General features: G+C 61.5%; 2 protein-coding genes and 1 long non-coding RNA gene across 6 annotated transcripts in view; 2 read left to right on the top strand and 1 right to left on the bottom strand.

Annotated features, from left to right (window-relative positions):
• The window catches only part of LOC108508503, a 1197-nt gene extending 1068 nt beyond the window's left edge, over positions 1 to 129 (top strand). The window contains exon 3 of the long non-coding RNA XR_001878412.1: positions 57 to 129. This is a non-coding gene — a long non-coding RNA (uncharacterized LOC108508503). The remainder of the gene's footprint in view (positions 1 to 56) is intronic.
• Positions 130 to 350: 221 nt separating this feature from the next.
• CAMK2B (calcium/calmodulin dependent protein kinase II beta) lies at positions 351 to 13660 on the top strand. Of its 4 annotated transcripts, XM_017837291.1 has the most exons (17): positions 351 to 420; positions 1365 to 1437; positions 2124 to 2226; positions 2676 to 2759; positions 3196 to 3290; positions 3516 to 3638; positions 3725 to 3808; positions 4458 to 4500; positions 4950 to 5024; positions 6973 to 7013; positions 7090 to 7161; positions 8636 to 8680; positions 8949 to 8997; positions 11306 to 11381; positions 11484 to 11578; positions 11955 to 12189; positions 12257 to 13660. In XM_017837291.1, the coding sequence occupies exons 1-16, from the start codon at positions 359 to 361 to the stop codon at positions 12185 to 12187; spliced, it is 1353 nt and encodes a 450-aa protein (XP_017692780.1). In that variant the 5' UTR covers positions 351 to 358; the 3' UTR covers positions 12188 to 12189; positions 12257 to 13660. The 4 variants fall into 4 exon arrangements, with proteins under 4 accessions (XP_017692780.1, XP_017692784.1, XP_017692783.1 ...); XM_017837295.1 differs by lacking the exon at positions 4950 to 5024 and having other exon boundaries at positions 6976 to 7013; XM_017837294.1 differs by lacking the exon at positions 4950 to 5024.
• Positions 13661 to 13766: 106 nt separating this feature from the next.
• Positions 13767 to 21859, bottom strand: YKT6 (YKT6 v-SNARE homolog (S. cerevisiae)). Its single transcript, XM_017837318.1, has 8 exons — positions 21752 to 21859; positions 21013 to 21133; positions 18120 to 18202; positions 17278 to 17378; positions 15877 to 15981; positions 15627 to 15692; positions 15024 to 15125; positions 13767 to 14524 (listed from the first exon to the last, which is right to left on the bottom strand). The coding sequence occupies exons 2-8, from the start codon at positions 21114 to 21116 to the stop codon at positions 14489 to 14491; spliced, it is 597 nt and encodes a 198-aa protein (XP_017692807.1). The 5' UTR covers positions 21117 to 21133; positions 21752 to 21859; the 3' UTR covers positions 13767 to 14488.
• Positions 21860 to 21935: the final 76 nt, after the last annotated feature.

The raw sequence follows: 21935 nt of genomic DNA, 5'->3' as shown, positions 1-21935 counted from the left end.
GGGGCCGGGGGAGCCGTGCCCCCTGCGCTGCCCCCGCCCCCCGTTCTGTTTTGCAGTCACTGTGTCCATGAGCTCTTTGCCCGCGTTCCTCCCACCCATCGCTTTGCCCCTGAGCAGAGGGAGCCGCAGGTCAGTATCTGGGGGGGGGGCCGGGGGAGCCGTGCCCCCTGCGCTGCCCCCGCCCCCCGTTCTGTTTTGCAGTCACTGTGTCCATGAGCTCTTTGCCCGCGTTCCTCCCACCCATCGCTTTGCCCCTGAGCAGAGGGAGCCGCAGGTCAGTATCTGGGGGGGGGGCCGGGGGAGCCGTCCCCCCCGCCCCTGCCCCCGCCCCCCGTTCTGTTTTGCAGTCACTGTGTCCATGAGCTCTTTGCCCGCGTTCCTCCCACCCATCACTTTGCCCCTGAGCAGAGGGAGCCGCAGGTCAGTATCTGGGGGGGGGGCCGGGGGAGCCGTGCCCCCTGCGCTGCCCCTGCCCGCCGCAGCCCCCGCTTCCCAGCCCCCTGCTCCGCTCGCAAGGACCCAGCTGTGGGGCTCTCTCCTCACTCTTTTTTCTCCCCAACCTCCCTCTTTTTGCCCCCCCTTTACAGGGAGATTGCCCCCCCAATGCCCCTCCTCCCCCAGCTGGGTGGGAACCCTCCCCTTCACCCCCATTTCAGGCTCTCATTCCCCGCTCCTTCCCTCTTTCTTTCTTGTCTCGTCTCCATCTGCCCCCCCTGCCCCGTACCCCCTGTCCCCCCACCCCGTGAGTCCTGTCTGGGGGACCCCGGCGTCTGGGTGGCAGCAGGGATGGGGAGGCCCCTGTGGGGGGCAGGGGTGGGACACAAAAGCACCACTGGGGTGATCCCCAGTGGCTCCATGCCAAGATAGGAGCTCACCTGGTGGGCACTGAGAGGTGACCCCTGGGCAGTGACTTCCCCTCAGGAATGAACCCCCAGCCACTGATGACCCCCAGGCAGTGACCCCCCCAGATAGTGATGCCCCCAGGAGTGATCCTTCAGGGGTGACAACTCTGGACTGACCCTCCAAGCAGTAACCCCCTCCAGGGGTGACCCCCAAGCAGTGACCCACCCCAGGTGTGATCCCTGCTCAACGACCCCCTGAAGTGAAACCTCCTGGTGACTCCTCCAGGCAGTGATCCCCAAGGACTGGCCCTCCCCCCAGGAGTGAGCCCCTGGCAGGGGTACAGAGGGTGCATTCCGCACCCCCCAATCTGAGGTTACCACTTGTTTCTGTCAGCTCCCCCTGGAGTGCAGGGGGGCCCCAGCAGTGGAGCAGGGGGCCAGTTTGGGGCTGCAGGTCCCAGACAGAGGGTGTGGGAGATGAGGGAGCAGCATACTCCTGACCCCTCCCCCGTTTGCATGCAGCCACTGCATCCAGCAGATCCTGGAGGCCGTCCTGCACTGTCACCAGATGGGGGTGGTCCACAGGGACCTCAAGGTGAGTGTGTCCCCCCAGATCCCCATCTGTCCCTCTGCCCCTCTCCCCCAGCCCAGCTCTCAGGGTCCCTACAGCAGGGGGTGGGCCCTGGCTCAGTGGGTCCTGGGGGTCACTGAGATCCCGCTGGGGTTGGGGGATCCCCTCTGCTCTGAGCACTCCCAGCAGCCATCTTCCTTTTCTGGGGGTGCACGTGACCCCCTCAGTCATGGCACAGTCCTGTGCTGCTGGGGGGGCTCACTGTGAGCCCCCTGCTTGATATGTCCTTGTTGGGGGGTGTGAGCTGGCTCGGAGTGGGGGTGAGGTCAAGACAGATCACAGGATGGTGGGTGGAATGGTGGGTGAGATACTGGGGGAGGGATAGCAGAGGATGGTGGGATATGGGGGGATGGAGGGATATGGGGGGATGGTGGGTGGGATACAGGGGGATAATGAGATGAGGCGAGTAGGACATGGGGTGACCCTGAGCTGGCCATGGGGCTGTGCTCCCCGGCACCCTGGGCCTGTGGTAGAGGGTGCCCATGGCTGCAGGCACATGGCACACAGCCGGCCAACAGGCAGGACATGTTCAATGGCAGCTGGAAAGCCCTTCCTTCTGCTTCCCCCATCCCTCCTCTCCCTCCCCGCCCCCCGTACCTGTGCCCTGTGCTGCCCATGCCTGGTGCTCTCTGTGCCTGGTGCTCACACAGCCGGAGAACCTGCTCCTGGCCAGCAAGTGCAAAGGGGCGGCGGTGAAGCTGGCGGACTTTGGCCTTGCCATTGAGGTGCAGGGGGATCAGCAGGCCTGGTTTGGTGAGTGCCGCTGCCTCCTGTCCCCCCCACAGCCCTGGCCCATGCCCAACGTGTCCTGCTCACCGTGTCCCTGCTGTGTGCCCGCTGTGTCCCTTCTGTGGCCACCATGTCTCTGCCCACGCCTGCCCTGTCCCTGTCCCATATCCACTGAGTCCCTGCCCTGTTCCCACTGCATTCTCTCCTGCCCACAAAACACAGCACTGTAACAGCTACTGAGAAGAAATTAACTCTACCATAGCTGAAACCAGGACATCACCACAGCCCCGTCCCATACCTGCCACGTCCGTGTCTTGTGTCCACAGCATCCTGCCCTGTGCCCACCACATCCTCCCATGCCCAGCACATCCCTGCCCCGTGCCCATGTCCCAGTCCTGTGCCCCCTTGTCCTACCCTGTGCCCCCTCCCTGTCCCCGCCTGCCGTGGCTCACTCATCTCTGTCCCCATCCCAGGATTCGCGGGCACGCCCGGTTACCTGTCCCCTGAGGTCCTGCGCAAGGAGGCCTATGGCAAACCTGTGGACATCTGGGCATGCGGTAAGAGCCCATCCCTGTCCCAATCCCTTCCCAGTCCCTGCCCAATGCCTGCCCAATCCCATCCTAATCCCTGCCCCATCCCTGGCTAATCTCTGACTGATCTCATTGTGATTCCGCCCCACTCCCATTCTGGCCCCTTCCTGGCTCCATCCTAGTCTCATCCCATTCCCATCCCAGTCTCACCCTGGTCCCATCCCAGTTCCTGTCTCATCTCTGTCCCAGTCCCATCCTGGTCCCATCCCTGTCCCCATCCCATGGCCATCCTGTGCCACGTGCCCTGGCCGTGCCACACTCTCCTGGCGGGTGCCATCCTGGCAGCACGGGGACAGGCCACGCTGGGATCACTGCTGTGTCGTGGGGACACCACAGGGATGGAGGGAGCCAGGGGGTGGCTGGGGGTCCCTGCACCCCCCTGACCCTGCTCTCCCTGGCCCAGGGGTCATCCTGTACATCCTCCTGGTGGGCTACCCGCCGTTCTGGGATGAGGATCAGCACAAACTCTACCAACAGATCAAGGCTGGGGCCTATGACGTAAGTTCCCAGTACCAGGACCCCCCGTGCTGTGATGGCCAATCCGTTAACTCCAGAACCTACTCAGGGATGCTACAGCTAATCCCAGTGGGCAGAAGCTGGGGGGGATGGCTTTGGGCCACACCTTCAGTGGCTGGTTGGGGACGTGTGGACACGGAGGGACACGGCTGCCATGGGGCTGCCCCTCCAGAGCTGTCAGCCTTCTGTGTCCCTGTTTCCCCCCAGTTCCCTTCGCCCGAGTGGGACACGGTCACCCCTGAAGCAAAAAACCTCATCAACCAGATGCTGACCATCAACCCCGCCAAGCGTATCACAGCTCACGAGGCCCTCAAGCACCCGTGGGTCTGCGTAAGTGCCATGTGTCCCCCACTGGTGCGTGTCCCTCTGGCCCAGTGGCCAGTAGCACCTGGCGCTGACCCTGCTGTCCCCCATAGCAACGCTCCACCGTGGCCTCCATGATGCACAGGCAGGAAACAGTGGAGTGCCTGAAAAAGTTCAACGCCCGGAGGAAGCTCAAGGTGAGGGGGTAAAGCATGGGCTGGAGATGGTGCTTGTCCCTCTGGCACCACCCTGTGTCTCCATGGGGCTCTCCTGCGGGACCCTGCCCTGTCCACTGTGGGACCCTGCCTTGTCCGCTGTGGGACCCTGCTCAGCCTGCTGTGGGACTGGCCCTATGTCCTGGCCATGCCCAGTGCACACTTCCATCCTGGCACACACCAGGGCCATCTGGTGTGTTCCCATGAGGTACGGTCCCATTCCAGTGGTTCCCACCCTGGCCATGCCCTCTGCTCTGACATGGGCTGTGGTCCCATCCCAGTGACACCCAGTGTGGCACGGTCCCATCCTGCCCCTGCACAGTACGTGTCCCCATGCCATGGTTCTAGCCTACCCCCCCTCGTGCTGCCCCCCTATCCTGCACCCTCCATCCCACTGCCCAATCCCATGGCTCCATCCTGCCCCCTCATCCTGCAGCCCCCTCTCGCACCTCTCAGTCCCGTGGGCCCCACCCTGTACCGCTCATCCCTTCCTCCTTCATCCTGGACCCCATATCCCATCACCCCACTTCCCTCCCCATTCCACTCCGCCTGTCCCATCCCCTGCTCCCAGGACCCCTCCTGTCCTTTTTCACCCCCATGCCCCCTCCCCTCACTGTGCCCTTCCCCACAGGGCGCCATCCTCACCACTATGTTGGCCACCAGGAACTTCTCAGGTAAGGGGGGGGCGCCTGCTGGCCGGGGGGGGCCAGGGGCCACAGCACCCCTGCCCACAGCTCCCCCCTGGGCTGGTGCCCCCCTCTCTCTGTCGCTGTCTTTCTCTCTTTCTCCCCTCCCCCCCCCCTTAACCCCCCCATTTTTTCCCCATCGGCGAGGACGGGGCATGTGGTAGCCAAGGTGGGGGCAGGACCCGGCCCCCCCTGCCCCACACACACAGCAGCAGGTAGTGCCCGGTCCCCGTGTGTCCCCCCCCACTCCGGTGGCTGGTGGGGGGGCGGCACGGGGAGGGGGACGGAGCATCCCCAGCCACCCCAGGCCTGAACCCAGGGTGATGGGCACCCTAAGAGTTCTCGTTGGGGGGGTGGAAGTTGGGGGTCCCAGCTGCAGCCCCACCAGCCCCCTAACAGGAGCTCTGCTCCCTCTCTCTCTCTCTCGTGGCCCGCAGTGGGCAGACAGACCACCGCTCCTCCGACCATGTCGGCGGCCGCCGCCGGGGCCCCCCTGGGGCTGGTGGAACAAGGTAGACGCGTCCGCAAAGGGCCCCCCCGGCCCCGCTTGGTCTCTGTGTGTCCCCGGATCCGTCATCCCCACGTCCCCCTCTTCTCCCAACCATCCTCTTCCCCGCCTCCCCCTCCCCAACAGGTTTCGGGTGCCCTCCTCGGAAATCGGAGCGCATGCATGGCCACCTTGCACTGCCCCCTCCTCACCCTGCAGCCTCTCCCCCTCTCCACCGAGAAATGCCACTGTCCCCCCTGCTGACGCCCTGGGGGGGTCTCTGCCCCACCCCCCATCCCATGGAGGGGTCTGCTGGGTGCTTGTGCCCTGGCCAGTGGTCCCTGAAGGGGCACATACAGTGGTGGCATCCCCAGGGTCCCCACCTGGGCCAGCAATGGGGAGTTGGGGGCAGAGGGATAATTCTAGGGTGTCCCCTCCCCCATTGCTCCCACCCCGTGGCACTGCTCCCTCTATGCACACAGTGGGGGCACACCAGTGAATGGAGGGGGGCAAACTGGCTGCACGTCCCGTGTCCCCCTGTGTCCCCACCCTGCCTGTCTCTCCCTTGCATGTGCCAACTCCCCCACACGTGACATCCCCCGCATGTGACTCCCCCTGCATGTGGCCACCCCCCACCCCAGCTTCCGAGAGCTGCAGCCAGTGTTTGTGACACCGTGAAACACTCGGCGGGTCTTAAACCACACCCCCCTAAAGGGCTACCACTGCCCCCGTGCCAGGGGTTCCCCCCGGCCCCCCCCAGTTTGGCTCTGGTTTAAACCCCACCTCTCAGTGCCCGCCTGCTTTCAGAGGAGGGACCAGGACCCTTGGGGACACCCTGCCAGGGACCCCTGGGGGGACATAGGTCCATGGGGGGAGGGGTGGGGTGTCCCCTCCTCCCCTCATATGCCCCCCCCTTGGGTTCTGATTGGTGCCACCCCGCCGTCACTGGACTTGTCACCACACAGCCCCCTCTAACCTGTGAGACAACTGGGGGGTTCCCCAAGCTTGGAGGAGCTACGAGGATGCTTAAGGTGACACAGCCCACCCGCTCATAGCCACTTTTGGCCCCCATGTCCCCAGCCCCCCCACCCGACCAGTGGCCAGAGATTGTGATAGCAGTGACAGATGCTCATCCCTGCGCCCATCCTTGTGCCCCTCCAGGGAGACACGGGGGGGCACAGGTGGCTGTGTCCCCCCCCCGCACCCCATACTCAACTCATCGTTTTTTTATGTTCTTTTTTTATGTTTTTCCCCTTTTCCTCCTTTTCCCCCATTTCTCTCTTGCCCCCCTCCCCCTCCTCTCTCTCGCTTTCCTCTCTGCATTTCTCCAAGGTAAGCCAGTACTGCGCTCCCCACATGGGGGCCACCAGGATGGGGACCCTCCCCAAGTTGGGGACACCCCCTTCCTCCAGTCTAAGGACCCACTAAGTTTGGGGACCCCCCCAGAAGGGGGACATCACACCTGGATGGGGATCCCCAGAGGTTGAGGACACCCCTCCCATGATGGGGACAACCCCCCCCAGTTGGGGACCCCCCTCGAGTTTGGGAACCTTCTCTTACGATGGGAACACCCACCAGGATAGGGGAAACCCCTGAAGGTAGGGGACACCCCTCTCCGAATGGGGACACTCCCTTCACCCAGGATGGGGACCTCCCTGAGGTTGGGGACCCCTCCAGGTCCGAGGGACCCTAATGGGGACACCTCTCCCAGCGTGGGGACTCCCCCCAGTATGGGAACACCCCCAGGATGGGGACACACCCCTCCTAGCGTGGGGACTCCCCCCAGTATGGGAACACCCCCAGGATGGGGACACACCCCTCCTAGCGTGTCCCCCCTTCCCAACATGGGGATGGCGAGTGCTGCCAGCACCCAGGGTGGGATCAGGTTGGATGGCCGGAAGGGTCTGGGTTTAGGGGGACATACAGTGTCCCTTGTCCCGGGGGGGCAGCACTAACACTCTCTCCCTCCGCAGCAGCTAAGAGCTTACTGAACAAGAAGGCGGATGGCGTGAAGGTGAGGGGCCAGCAGGGGGGCCAGGGTGGGCTGCTCTCCCCGTGCCACTGAACCCCCCCCTATTTCTCCCCTCTAGCCCCAGACCAACAGCACCAAAGGCAGTGCCGGTGTCACCAGCCCCAAGGGGACCCTCCCACCTGCTGCCTTGGTAGGTGCCCCCCACCTTGCACCCCCCCAGACTCCCCATCCCACTGGATCCATCCCACCAGCCCATCCCATCCATTGCCATGCGCGCCCCCTGACCAGCTGTTCCCGGGGGTGCTGGGGAGGGGGTGTCCCGAGGACAGAGAGAGGTGTGCAGGACATGGGCATGGGGTGACCCTGCTGCACAGACGAGGTGGGTGAAGGGCGCGGGCACATGGACAGCCCCGTGTCCTCCCCAGCAGACAGTGACATGGGTGCAGGACACGGTCACACGGGTGCCCCACCATAGGCACAAGGTAGGTGCTGGAAACAGGCGCAGAGACACTCCTGCCATGGGGACAGCAAGGTGGGTTCAGGGCGCAGGCATGTGGATGCTCCACCGTGGGGACAAGGTGGGTGCAGGGTACAGGCACAGAATGCCCCGTAATGGGGACAACTCCATGCAGGACATGGGCACGAGGATCCCAGTGACACAATGACGAGGTGGGCAAAGGGTATGACCGTGGCTGCTCCACTGTGCAGGTGGCAAGGTGGGTGCAGGGTGCACAGGGACGGGGGTGCTGACCACGAGCCTACAGGTGAGGTAAGTGCAGGATGTGGGCACAGGGCTGCCCAGCTTTCACAGGGAGTGCAGGACAGAGGGTTAGGGGGGCACATCTGGAGCAGCAGGTGCAAGATGCAGGCGTGCTCTGGTGATGCCAACAGCAAGGTGGGTGCAGGATGTGGGCACAGGGGTGCCCATCATGACCTGGGTGGCACAGGGGGTGCAGCATAAGGGTGGAGGGATGGTACCATGAAGGCAGGATACATGCAGGGCAATGCCCAGCTGGCACAGAGTGCTGGACACCAGTGAAGGAATGCCCAGCTGGTCAGTGAGTGTGAGATCTGGAGAAAGGGATGCGCACCCCCACAGTGAGTGTGGGTTGCAGGCAGGGGGATGCTAGGGATGATGGATGTTTGGGATGCTGGCTGCAGGATGGTCTGGATGCAAGCTGAGAGATACTCAGGGATGCAGGCAGCAGGATAGTTGGGACACAGGCACAGGGATGGTCTGGATGCAGGCTGAGGGATGCTCATGGATGCAGGCAGGATGGTTGGGATGCAGACACGAGGGTGTTCAGGATATGGGCAGTGACGTTCTCAGATGCATGGTGAGTGCAGCCCCTGGGCACTGGGATGCAGGACATGGGCGCTGCCCCCCAGCCCAGCCCGTCCCCTCAGCCTCTCACTGCGTCTTTCCCCACTGCTCTGCCCCCCCTTCTCCCCTTTTCTCCCCCCTCCACGTCTGTGAATTAAACCATTTGGCTTTGCTGGACTAATGACTCTCTGCTTCTCTTCCCCCTTCTGCCCTTCCCAAATCCGGTCTGGGTCTCTCCTCGCCCCTGTCCACGTGCTGCTCGCTTCGTCGTCCCCCCTCGTTGTTCCCCCTCTGGGCTCTCGCTTCCCCCCTGCCTCTGTCTCTCCCCCTTCTCCTGTAGGAGCCTCAAACTACTGTAATTCATAACCCTGCAGACGGCATCAAGGTATTGTTGCCCCCCGCCATCCCCGGGACTGGGGGTCCCCGCTTTCCGCCTCCATCCTCCCCCCAGCATCAGCCATGGCACGGGGCGGGGGGTGACGTGGATGAGGAATGCGCGCAGGGCACGGTGACAGCGGGGTCTCCCCACGGTGTCTGGCATCGTTGGGGTCCTGCCAAGCCCCAGTTGGGCTCGTCCCCCCTCCCCGTCCCCCCAAGGCCAGGTCTGACCCCCTGTTTGTGTCTCCCCCCCACCGCCGCCGTCCCACGGGCAGGAGTCATCCGACAGCACCAACACCACCATCGAGGATGAGGACACCAAAGGTGATGGGCGCTGGGGGCGGTGGGGATGCACTGGGAGGGAGCCGGGATGCACTGGGGTGCTAGGGTGCATTGGGTTGCACTGGAATGGCACTGGGATGCACTGGGAGTGTCTTGGAATGCCCTGGGGTGGTGATAGGATGGCACCAGTATGCATTGGGGTGCACTGGAATGGTACCGGGAGGAACTGGGATGGCACAATGATGCCCTGGGATGGCACTGGGATGCACTCAAACAGTTCTGGAATGCACTGGCTTAGCACTAGGATGCATTGGAGTGCACTGGAAGTGTGCTGGAATGCACTGGGATGGAGCTGGGATGCACTTGGATGGCACTAGGATGCATTGAGGTGCACTGGAATGGAACTGGGCTAGCACCAGGGTGCATTTGGTTCACTGGGATGCATTGGGATGGAGCTGGGTTGGCAAAGGATGCATTGGTGTGCACTGGAATGATGCTGAGACACTGCGACCGTGCTTGGATGCACTGGGATAGCACTGGAATGCACTGGGATGGCACCAGGATGCATTGGGGTGGCACTAGGATGCACTGGGAGTGTACTGGATGGAATGCATTGGAATAGAGCTGGGATGCACTGGATTGGCACTAAGTTGCACTGGGATGAACTGGGATGGAACTGGCATGGCACCAAGATGCTGTTGGTGCACTGAGGTTGCACTGTGATGCACTGGGGCAACACTGGAATGCACTGGGAGGGATCTGGGATGGCACCAGGATGCATTGGGGTGGCACTGGGATGGCACTAGGTTGCACTGGAATGGCACAGGGATGGCAAAAGAACTCATTGGATTGCACTGGGACATCACTGGGATGCACTGGGAGACAGTTGGAATGCACTGGGATGGATTTGGGGTGCACTAGGATGGAGCTGGGATGACACCCAGGATGCATTGAGATGCACTGAGATGGCACCAGGATGCACTGGGATGGACCTGAGGTGCCTCCAGGGTGCATTGGGACATCACTTGGATGCACTGGGAGCATGCTGGGATGCACTGGGATGGTATAGGTTGCATTGGGGTGCAATGAGATGGCACTGGGATGGATTGGGATGCACTAGAATAGCACTTAGACACGTACTGTGACACTGAGATGTAGTGGGATGTCACTGGGATAAACTGGAGTGTACTGAGTGTACTGATATGCTCTGGAGTAGTGCTGGGACATACTGGGATGGAAATGGGCTATGTGGGAATGCACTGGAGTGGCACTGGGATGCACTAGGATGAAGCTGGGATGACTGGTGGCATCAGGATGAAATGAGGCATTGGGATGTAGTGGAGCAGGCTACACTGGAATGATACTGGAACATACTGGGATTGCACTGGGACACACTGGAATTCAACAGCATGATGCTGGGATGCACTGGTATGGAACTGGGCTGAACTGGAATATGCTGGAAGGGCACTGGGACACAGTAGGTTGGCACTGGTTTGCATTGAAATGTGCTGGGATGGCCCTGAGATGTACTGGTATAAAGTGGGGTGTATTGGGATGCCCTGGAATAGTACTGAGATGTAGTGGAATGGCACTGGAATGCGGTAGGATTGCATCGTGATGGAACTGGGATGTATTGTGAGGCACTGGGAGGCAATAGGATGGCACTGGGATGCACTGGGATGTATCAGAGGGCACTGGAGTAGCTCTGGGATTTACTGGCATACTCTGGGATGCAATAGGATTAGGGTGCAATAGGACTAGGATGTGTTGGGATGCACTTGCATGGAACTGAGATAGTACTGGGATGCACTGGAATGGCACTGAGATAGTGGGATAGCACTGGGAGACGCTGATATGGAACTGGCTGTATTGGATTGTGCTAGAATGGCACTGGGATGTATTGGGACTTGCAGGGATAACAGTGGGGTGCACTAGGAACTACTGCAAAGTACTGAGTGGGCACTGGGATGCTTGAGCATGCTGGGAGGGTACTGGGACATGCTGGGGTGGCACTGGTGTAGCGCTGAGACATGCTGAGAGGATCATGCAGATACTCGTGGCAGAGCTATGGGGGCCTTGGGAGCACAGTGGTCCCTGTCTGTCCCCAAGGTCCTTCTGTCCCCAAGGGCTGTCTGTCTGTCCTCATGGTCCCTGTGTCTGTCCCCATGGTCCGTCCCCATGGTCTGTCTGTCTGTCTCCAAGGTTTGTCTGCCCCCAAGGTCTGTCTGTCCCTGTGTCTGTCCCCATGCCTCCCCTCTATGTCCCACGTCCATCCCAACATCCCGTCCACCGCCCCCCACGGTGTCCCCACGGGGCGGGGGCAGTGGCAGTGACAGTGACGTGCCCCCAGCCCGCAAGCAGGAGATCATCAAGATCACGGAGCAGCTCATCGAGGCCGTCAACAACGGGGACTTCGAGGCCTACGCGTGAGTGGGGCAGGTCTGGTGGGGACGGGCTGGGGGGGCTGGGGCCTGGTGGGGTGGGGCCTGGTGGGGCGGTGCTGGGCCGCTCTCATCTGCTCCCTGCAGGAAGATCTGCGACCCGGGGCTCACCTCCTTTGAGCCTGAGGCACTGGGCAACCTGGTGGAAGGGATGGACTTCCACCGCTTCTACTTTGAAAACTGTGAGTGGTTGACCCACCAGTGGCACCTGCCCTGCCTGTGCTGCCTGTACCACCTGCCCTGCCTGTGCCCTGCCCGTGCCCTGCCCATCCTGCCTGCCCTGCCCACCCTCTCCGTTATCTAGCCCATCCCTATTCATGCTGTGTCCCTGCCTGTCTACTTCACTGGCCCTTGCCTGTTTCCTGTCTCTTGTCCACTGCCTGCCCACCCTGGTCACCTCTCTTGCCTGTCCCTGGCCATACCCTGCTGGGCCATCCATCCGCCTGCACTGCCACCATCCCCGCCCATTCCCCCGCCAGTTCCTCACCCTTTCGCTGCCCCCATCTGTGCACACCCCCTTGCCCGTGCCCTGCCCTGCTGACCTTGGCCCCCCTGCAGTGCTCTCCAAGAACAACAAGCCGATCCACACGACCATCCTGAACCCGCACGTGCACGTCATCGGGGAGGACGCGGCCTGCATCGCCTACATCCGCCTCACCCAGTACATCGACGCGCAGGGCCGGCCCCGCACCAGCCAGTCCGAGGAGACCCGCGTCTGGCACCGCCGCGATGGCAAGTGGCAGAACGTCCACTTCCACGGCTCGGGGGCCCCTGTCGCCCCGCTGCAGTGAAGGTGAGGGCAGGATCAGGGTTTGGGGCGGTGGGGAGCCCCGGTTGTGGCTCACCGGGTGTCCCCACAGAGCTCGCCATGGCTGTCCTGGTTCCAGCCCGACGGAGACGGCGATGGGAGCCGAGGCAGCAGCCGGAGCTGCGGCCCCCCGAAGCACGCGTCCGCATGCCTGTCCCCCCCCCCCCGCCCTGGCCCCTGCTCCTCCCCCTCCAGTGCCTGTGTTTGCAGAAAACAAAAAGACAAAAAAAAAAAGCCGAAAACGAGGAAGACAACGAAAAAAAAAGGGGGAAAACCCACCCCAATCCCAACCCCACCCACACCCCCAAACCCAACCCAGCCGCTCGGCCACAGGCGGGGCGCTGGGGGGCTCAGCCCCCCCTCTCTGCCCGTCTCTCCTGGGGGGGCAGGGGGGGTCCCGGCCCCCCTCCCGGCTGTGCTCGTGGCGTGTCGCTGTCGCTGGTGGTGGATGTTGTTCTTTGGGCTCTGCTTTGCTCTGTCCTGCCCCGGCCCCTGTACATAGAGAGAGCTCTTTATTTTTGAATTCCCGTGGGGGTCCCCAGCCATGGGGGCTGCCAGGGGGTGAGTGAGGTGAGGGGGACACACACAGACTCTCCCTGCCCCCCCAGTCCAGCCCTGCCCCTGGGGGCCCGAGGCTGATCCCAGGCACTGCTGCGCAGGGAACACGTGGGTGGCTGTGGGAGGGTCCCTCGGTCACACCCCCATCCCCAGTCCCCATCCTGCTGGTTGTCCTCTCCCAGCACCCCGTATCCCGGGTGCCAGCTCCAGGTGCTGGCAGGTTTCGGCAGGGGGATGTGGGTGCTATGTCAGGGGGTGTTGGGGTTCAGGGCGGGGGGCTCGGGACGATCCAGCCAGCACTGACGCGGCATCGGAAGCACTTTAGACTAAGAGAACGGGTCTCTTAAGGGGGCACAGGCTGCTCCGCCGGGGCCCTCCCAGCACATGCCCAGCCAGCACTCTGGGGGCACCCCGTCACCCCAACCCCCATCCCTGGGGATGCATCACCTCGCTCCTGGTGATCCCCACGTGATTCCCCCAGGGTGTCCCCTCCGTGCTGGGGGCTGGTTTTGGCTGGGGCGGGAGAGGGGGTGGGAGGGGCGGGGGATATTAATTATTTTTTAATTATTCTGATGATTTCTCTGCATGCCCTTTGCGCGGGAGCAACCCTCGGGCGCTAATGCTGTATGTCGAGGAGCTGAGCTGAGCTGTTCCTGTCCCATGAATGCTGGTGGATCGTTGCCAAATTTTTCTCTTTCCTCCCCTTTTCTCTCATTCTTTTTCTGTCTCCCCCCACCCCCCTCCCCAGCATATCCCCCCGAACCCCCTAAAAAAACCCCTTTGTCTTTTCTTTCTGAGCCTTGTAAGTGTAAAAGATGACTCTGATTTCGTTTTTGTCTCGGGAAAACTGCAAATAAATTATGAGGAAAAACCAACCATCATTAAAGAAAGAGGTGGAGGGAGGAGGCCAAGTGCATCTGTCCCTGCCGGGGTGCCCAGGGAGTGTTGCCCAGGTGTTTGTCCCAGCTCCCCCCAGGACGCCGCACAGAGAGGGGGAATAGGGCTACAACTGGCAAAGACAACTTTATCCCCCCGGCCGGTGCAGCTGGGGCATGGAAATGACCCGATCACCGCGCGGGTACAGCCTGAGCCCAAGCTTTTCCTCTCCCAGGGAGGAGGAAGGGGAGGCAGGGAGGGCTGCTGGGCCCCCAGCAGGCGCTGAGACCCCCCCCAGCTGATGGGAGCAGGAGAGGGGACTCTGAGGTGCAAGGAAGGCTGGTGAGCTCCCCTGCAGGCACAGGGACGTGGCTCTGGAAGAAGCTGCCCAGGAATGCAGCAAACACTCCCCCACCCAAGGAGCCTCTTCATTTTCCCTCCCCGCCCCCTCTTCTCCCACCCCTCAGCTCGCCCTTTGGACACAGAATACATAAAAGCCCTCCAGCCTTGGGGTGGTGGTGGGGGTTGCTCCTGCCCCCCCACCCCCTTGGGACAGCAGTGGGGGGCCCCTCCCAGCTCCCCGTGGAGGGGTTGTGAAGGCAGGGGGTTGCGTGGCCTGGCACCCCACGGTCCGAGCCTCCCCCAGGAACAGCGAGAGCAGGGGGTCTCTGGTGCAGACCCCCCTGCAGTCCCGGCCCAGTGCCAGCTTCGATGTCCCCTCAAGGTGGACAACAGTCACATCAGCCCAGGGGGCTGAGGAGCCCCGGCCCAGCCCCAGGAACCCCCTGGGGGGGGCTGCAGAGGGGGACGGAGGGCTGGTGGTCCGGAGCTGGAGAGCCCGGGCTCTGCGTCACATGATTTCACAGCATGAATTCTGCTTTCGGGCCTGCAAAGAGAAGGAAAACCTTCTGTAAAGCTTGCCACAGCTCCCTGAAGGTTTTGGGTGTCCCAGGACCACCCGAGGTCCCACACAGCTCTCCTCCTGACAGAGGAGGCTGACATGGCAGGGTCCTGGCCACAAGGCTGAAGGCTCATGGCAAGGAATGGACCCATCATCCCTCCCTTTGGCCAGAGCTGGCACTAGGAAGCAGGGCATCCCCCCGCTCCCTCCCCAAGGTGTGGGATGGCCCCAGGGAGGGGCTGGGGGCCTTTGCAGCTGGAATTGGGGCACCCGGGCTCCCTCCAGGCTCAAAGCCTGCAGGAACAGGGGTAATCCCTGCTTGGCACCCATTGCCATGCCCCAGGGTTCATCCATGGGGGTGGCCCCTGGGATGATACTCCATCCACCCCCAGCTCCTTAGGCAGGGGGTGACTCCCTCAGGGTTCATCTGTGAGCTCCCAGCCCTCCCCAGCTCCTCAGGGAGGGGGTGAACCTCCACACCCACCGTTTTGTAGAAGGCTTTGGACTGTGCTCCGAGCACTTCCGATTTGGAGACCAGGTCATCCAGCTTCTCCCCCCGCTCCAGCAGTGACTCCATAGTGTTGTGCTGCCAGAGAAATGGGTGCTGAGCCCCAGTACTAGCCCTCCCCAGGTCCCCAGCAGGAGATGGAGGTGCCACCATGTCCCCATCCCACCTTCCCACAGCCCCCCTCAGCTCTGCAGCCCTGAGGGAGACAGGAATATAGCTGGGGGCAGGAGTAGCAAAGCCCCCACAGGGCCACCAGGCAGGGAGGGGACAGGCATTTGGAGAGACAGGGCAGAGCCCCTGTGCTTGTGTCAGGCCAGCTGGGAAAAGCCCAAGAGGAGCAAGGAGAGGGGTAAGGGGAAAAAGGTGGGGAGCAAGGGTAAAAGGGGAGAGGGAAGGGAAAAAGGTGGGGGAAGCGAAAAAGTGGGGAAGGGAAAAAGGGGAAGAGGTAAGGAAGCTCCCACATCAAGGAGGTCTCCAGGAAATGGCCTAGGGCCACCCTACCCCTGCCCCAGAATGTGTGTCTCCAGGGCCTGCTGGCTGTGCTGGCAGGACCATCCAGCCACGGCCCCATGTCCTCACCAGGATGATTTTGGTCTCGTCCAGCTCCGCCTGCACTCGGGTCATCGGGTCGGCATCACGGGGGTTCTGGGGAGGAACAACATGGCACTGGCACCACCATGGGGACACTGGGGTTCCCTGGGCACAGCACCACAGCACTGGGGTCCCAACAAGTGCCAGGTGTCCCCCACCTCCCACTGCCATCCCCAGGGCTGCAGGGAACACGGGAACCCTCTCTCCCACTGCCTGGTGGGCTCCCAGTGGTCTGCACCTGGTATTTGCTGAGGTATCCATCCAAGGCAGAGTAGCTGATGGTGGTGGGGGACCCCGAGGGCCAGTCCATCTTGCTGACCTGCCTGGAGAACTCATCCAGCACCTACCAGGTGAGGAAACAGCAGTTACTGCTCAGTAGCTGCACCTGTGGGGCCACACTGGCCAGAGGGGTTTGCTCATCAAAATAGGAAATTTTAGGAAAGGGACCTGAAAGCTCATCTAGTCCCACCCTTTGCAGAGGCACCCTCCATCAGAGCAGGTTGCTCCAAGCCCCGTCCAACCTGGCCTGGAACACTTCCAGGGATGGGGCAGCCACAGCTTCTCTGGGCAACCTGTGCCAGGGCCTCTCCACCCTCACAGGGAAGAATTCCTTCCCCTCTAACCCTGATTTGGGTCAGCGTGAAGCCATTCCCCCCTGGCCTGTCCCTCCAGGCCCTTGTCCCACGTCCCTCTCCAGCTCTCTTGGAGCCCCTTTAAGCACTGGAAGGGGCTTTAAGGTCTGCCTGGAAACTTCTCTTCTCCAAGCTGAACACCCTCAGCCCTCTCAGCCTGTCTTCCTGGCAGAGTGGCTGGAAAGCTGGAAAGGACCTGAGGGTGCTGGTGACAGTGGCTGAACGTGACCCCAGGGGTGCCCAGGGCAGTGCCCATCCCTGTGCTGGCACTGCTGGGGCACCTCCAGGGCTGTGTCCAGGGCTGGGCCCTCAACAAGTGACACACTGAGGGGCTGGAGCATGTCCAGGGAAGGGAACAGAGCTGGGAAGGGGCTGGAGCAGCAGGAGGGGCTGAGGGAGCTGGGGCTCAGCCTGGAGCAAAGGAGGCTCAGGGGGGACCTTCTGGCTCTGCAACTCCCTGACAGGAGGGGGGAGCCAGGGGAGGGGTCGGGCTCTGCTCCCAGGGAACAGGGGAAAGGACAAGAGGAAGCGGCTTCAAGCTGTGCCAGGGGAGGGTGATGTTGGATGCTAGGAAAAGTCCTTCCTGGAAAGGGTTGTCCAGCCCTGGCACAGCTGCCCAGGGCAGTGGTGGAGTCCACACATCGCTGGAAGTGTTAAAAAAAAAAACGTGTGGATGTGGCACTTGGGGACATGGGCTAGTGGTGGCCTCGGCAATGCTGGGGGAATGGTTGAACTGGATGCTCTCAGAGGGCTTTTCCAACCAAAACAATTTCACGATTCCTTGAGAGGTGCTCCAACCCTCTGATCGCCTTGGTGACCCTCCTCCTTGATCCCTTTTGAACGAGCTGAGGGCAGAGACAGGAACCAACAGCCTCAGCACACGAGGACCAGAGCAATGCCCACACTAGGCCAGGGTGGCCATCCCTGACTGTCCCCCATCCCCCGCACATGCCACGGTGGGAGGACTGGTGGAGTGCCCCGGAGCAGCTCCTGGCCTGTGCCCTCACCTTGTCCAGCAAGGTGAAACAAACCCGCTGTGGATACTCGTTGTCTGCGATCACCACTCCAGCCAGCCCATCGTTCCGGACGTACACGTGGCACAGGTACTCTGGGAAGGAAATCCCTGTCACAGAGGCAGCAAAGGTCCCGAGCCCTCCCCAGCACCCACCACCGTCCACCCAACCCCACAGCTTCCCCCTTCCCCCCAGAACACCCTGGAAGGTGTCATTAGCACCTACATTTCTCATGATTTCATTAGGAAAGCAGGAAGGGCTCAACATTTGGGGCTCAGCCTTAAATTGTGCTGTGGTAGGTGACCACACCCAGGCCATGTGGTGTGGGACAGGACACCGATGTCCCAGGGCAGCCACAAGTAAACAAAAACTAGTGAGGCACTGAGTCTGACTTTTAATTTAATTAATAACAAGGCTGAAGTGCCATTAAAGAGGCTTCAGCAGCCAAATCCAGGCCGCACCCCACGCGTCCTGGGGTTCCAGAGGCATGTGGAGCGGGGCAGGGAGACTGGAATGTGGTGAGAATTTGGAACAGGGAGTGCAGACTTGCACAGTAAAGCTGACACAGCCATCCCCCAGGGGGCCCTGGGAAGCTGCCAGCAGGGGGGCTGCAGTCCAACAGCTCCAGGGGTCCCAAGGGAGGTAGGGAGAGCACAGACAGTAGCAGCAGGTCCCTGCACCCCCTGGAACCTCTCCTAGGCTGGGCTGGGCTCGCATTCGGCTCAGCACCTCATGCCCTCAGTGCTGCTCACCCAGACAGTGGTGGTGGTGTGAATATTCCCAGACACGGGGCGGGCAGGGGGCGGGCACAGGGCGGGCACAGGGGCTGCTCTCACCTTGCTCCTTGACAGAGGCCCTGCTGCCCAGCGCCGAGCGCTCCGCAATCAGCTGGCTCGTGAAGGTCATGAACTCCTGCACACTGTGGGGACAGAGCACCAGGATGGGTCAGTGATGGCAGATCATCTGTCCCACAGCTCCCTGGTGCGTGCGGGAACTGAAACCCTTCCCCACGAGCCCCCCAGTGTCTGGATAGTGGGGCTGTGGCTGAGCAGAGGATTTTACTTTGAGAAAAGGCTGGACCCTGCACCTATGCAGAGTGGCAGCCCCCAGACAAAGATCCCCAGCCACCACCCAGACCCCTCCGGATCCTCCCCAGACCCAGGGGAGCACCCAGATCCCTCCAGCTGTAGTGACAGACTTGTGTCCTTGGGCTGAACTTGCTTTATGGGGATTTAGCAGAAAGTAAAAATGCTATTGAACCCGGATCTGTCCAGCCAACACCTGGTGAGCAACTGCATCACGGCAATCATGGAATGTTTTGGGTTGGACTGGACCTTAAAGACTATCCAGTCCCACTCCCTTGCCATTCCACTAGAATCAAAGAATATGCTGAGTTGGAAGGGATCCATCAGGATCATCACATCCAACTCCTGTCCCTGCACAGACACCCCAACAATCCCACCATGTGCCTGACAGTATTGTCCAAATGCTTCTTGAGCTCTGGCAGCCTTGGGGCCGTGACCACTGCCCTGGGGAGCCTGTTCAGTGCCCAACCACCCTGTGGGGGAAGAGCCTTGTCCTGAGATCCAACCTAAACCTCCTCTGACTCAGCTCCAGCCATTCCCTCGGGTCCTGTCACTGGTCACAAGAGTGAAGAGACCAGTACCTGCCCCTCTGCTGCCCCTCAGGAGGATGCTGAAGACCCCAGTGAGGTCTGACCTCAGTCTCCTCTTCTCCACGCTGAAGAAGGCCCTCATAAGGTCCATCCAGACCTTCCTCATTCTTGTGGCCTCCTTTGGACACTCTCTAATGGCTTCATATCTTCTTTATATTGCAGTACCCCAAACTGCCCCAATATTGCAGGGGGTCAGAGCAGAGCAGGACAATCCCCTCCCTGGCCCAGCCAGCGATGCTGGGCCTGATGCCCCCAGGACACGTTGGCCCTCCTGGCTGCCAGGGCACTGCTGACTCAGGAACAACTGGTCATGGACCAGGACCCCCAGGGCCCTTCCTGCAGCTGCTCTCCAGCCTCTCATCCCCAGCCCACACACACAGCCAGGGCTGCCCCGGCCCAGGGGCAGAATCTGGCCCAGCCCAGACACTGACTGGACACCGGCTCCGTGGAGACTCCAGACCATCGAGGTCTTGGGTGCTGCAGAGAAAAGTCAAGCCCAAAGATTACTGAACATCCAGCTTCGGCAGAGAGGGAAGATGGACACCTTCCTCCTGGTCTGGGGATCTGCTGGCAGCCACAGCTCCCACCACTGTAATCCCAGAGTTTCATATTTAGGTTGGGAAAGACATTTAAGACCACTGAGTCCAACTGTCTGACATTTCTATGTGTATCTTCCAATGCATATCTTCCTCAAGAAAGACATCTCTTCCATTGGGAATACTGGTTTTATTTCCCAGTATTCCTGGAGGAACTGCCCACCGAAGACTTCATTCCGCCCTACTGACCCTGCCAAACTCCTTGGCAGACGTTCAGCAGGTGTGAAGCACCGGCACAGCCTGGGCCTGTGCTCCTGCCCAGCAGGTTCCACAGCTCCCAGGAGCCACAGCCCTGCTTATCCCAGATCCAACCCCTCAACCCAACTCCACAGCCTCAAAAAAGTATGGATATGTGGCATTTTAGCCCAAACTTCAGTTAAACACACCTTTAACATCAAACCTGGCCAAGCTCTCACAGCCCCTCCGAGCATCATCTGGGAATCAGCCCAGGACAAGCATCGAACCCCAGGAACAGCTGCTAGACCATCCCCCTCCTCAAACCCCTTCACTCTTCCCAAATTCCAAGACTTTTCTTTGAGCAAGGGAGCAGCCTGCTGCTGGGGCAGCTGACAGCAAAACCACACTGGGAGCTTTCTCAGGATTTGGGAAAACAAGAGCTGCAGCAACATTTGGGATCAGAGCTGACATCAGGTGCTGGCACTGCTCCACATCCCACTCACACATTTGACCAAGAAAGAGCTTTTTAAGACAATCTTAGTTCAGTCTTTCCCCTTTATCCTTGGAACTGCAGAACCAAATGTGCCTGAGGTTCCATTAAACCCTGGCATGGAAAATCTGGGTCCCAGAAGAATTTCCTAACTCCTTCACCATCTGGAGTGTGCACTGGGAAGGACCTGTTCATTCCTGCTTTGTTTTACAGCTCCAGGAGGTCCTGGCTGCCAAGAGGACCCTCTGTGTGCCCAGAGGGAACAGTGGGACACCAGGAGCCTAGATCAGTGTTGGGGGCTAAAGCAGCTCACCTGAAGCTATTGGAAGAACCTGAGCGGAGGTCTGTGGGCTGGGAAAAGCTTCAAATGAGGCCAAACCCCTCCCTAAAGGTACAAGGGTGCAGGTGAGCCCGCCCAGCCTGGCACAGTCCAGCCATCCCACCCCTGGGGTGATGCCTGCTCCCTGATTTCCTCACTGGTCTGCAGCGGAGGGTTTGTGGGGTCAGACTTGCCCTGTGTCCCTGGCCAGGGTGGCTCTGGGGGCTTCACTGCACCCCCAAGGTCGACCCCTCACCCCAAGTGCTGACAGCAGGTCCCAGCTCCCCAGGGAGCAACTCCAGAGGGCTTATCCCTCAGGAAAAGCCTGTCACCGCTGCCCCCGCAGCCCCAGCTGGGCAGAAAACCTCCCAAAGGCTTCTGCTCCCCCAGCAGGGTCCTGCCCGAGCCACATGCCAGGGCCAATCCTCTCTCCTCAAACCCCTTGCAGAGGCTCCAGCCTCCTAGTACCCACCTGGACCTCTGGAAGAAGTTGAAGGTGGACACGTCATAGGCAGCTTTGAGCAAATGCACTTTGGGGTCACCCTTGTAAAGGACACTTAGGCTGTAGAGCCTCATGGTGGCAGCTCCCGGGCCTGGGGGAGAGGGAAGGGTCGGAGCTGGGACCAGGGGGGCACTGGGACCCCCCAGACCTTCCTGGACCCCCTACCCAAATCTCCCACCCTCCATCCTTTAAATGTCTCCAGGCAATCTGAACCCCCAACCCCTCACGAGCCCCCTCTGACCCCCCGCCCCGACCCCCAGCCCCAGCAGGGCCCCCGCCCAGGCCTAACCACACCCTGCCCCCCCAGTACAAGCCAGCCCAGCCTTCCCAGCTGGCCCAGTATAACCCAGCCCCCAGTATAACCCAGTACAGCCTAGTCCCCCACTGCTATAACCCAATAAAATGCCAGCCACTCCACCCAGTATAACCCAGTGCAGCCCAGCCCCCGGCCCCCAGTATAACCCAGCCAGCCCAGTTCCCCTCCGTACAGTCCAGTCACCCCCAATACAGCCCAGTACAGTCCAGTCACCCCCAGTATGGCCCAGTACGGCCCAGTCCCCGCCAATACAGTCCAGTCACTCCCAGTACGGCCCAGTACAGTTCAGTCACCCCCAGTACGGCCCAGTCACCCCCAGTATGGCCCAGTACGGCCCAGTCCCCCCCAGTACAGCCCCACATGGCCCCCCGGGCCGCCCACCCGGCCCAGTACCGACGCTCCGGTCGCGGCTCAGCTCAGGCGGCGGCCGAACGGGGGCGATGGGCGTGACCCGGAAGTGGAACTGCGGCGACCGGAAGTGCACCGGCCCCGGGCGCTGCCACGGGGGCTCCTCCCGCCCTGCGCACGCGCCGATCTTGCCCCGGCCCCTCAGCTTCCCGGCCAATCAGCGCCCGCC

This window comes from Lepidothrix coronata, unplaced genomic scaffold (assembly GCF_001604755.1).
Source record: "Lepidothrix coronata isolate B3197 unplaced genomic scaffold, Lepidothrix_coronata-1.0 Scaffold301, whole genome shotgun sequence".
NCBI classification, from domain to species: Eukaryota; Metazoa; Chordata; class Aves; order Passeriformes; family Pipridae; genus Lepidothrix; species Lepidothrix coronata.
The sequence above is the reverse complement of the archived record's forward strand: the minus strand, read 5'-3'. Positions and strand labels throughout refer to the sequence as shown.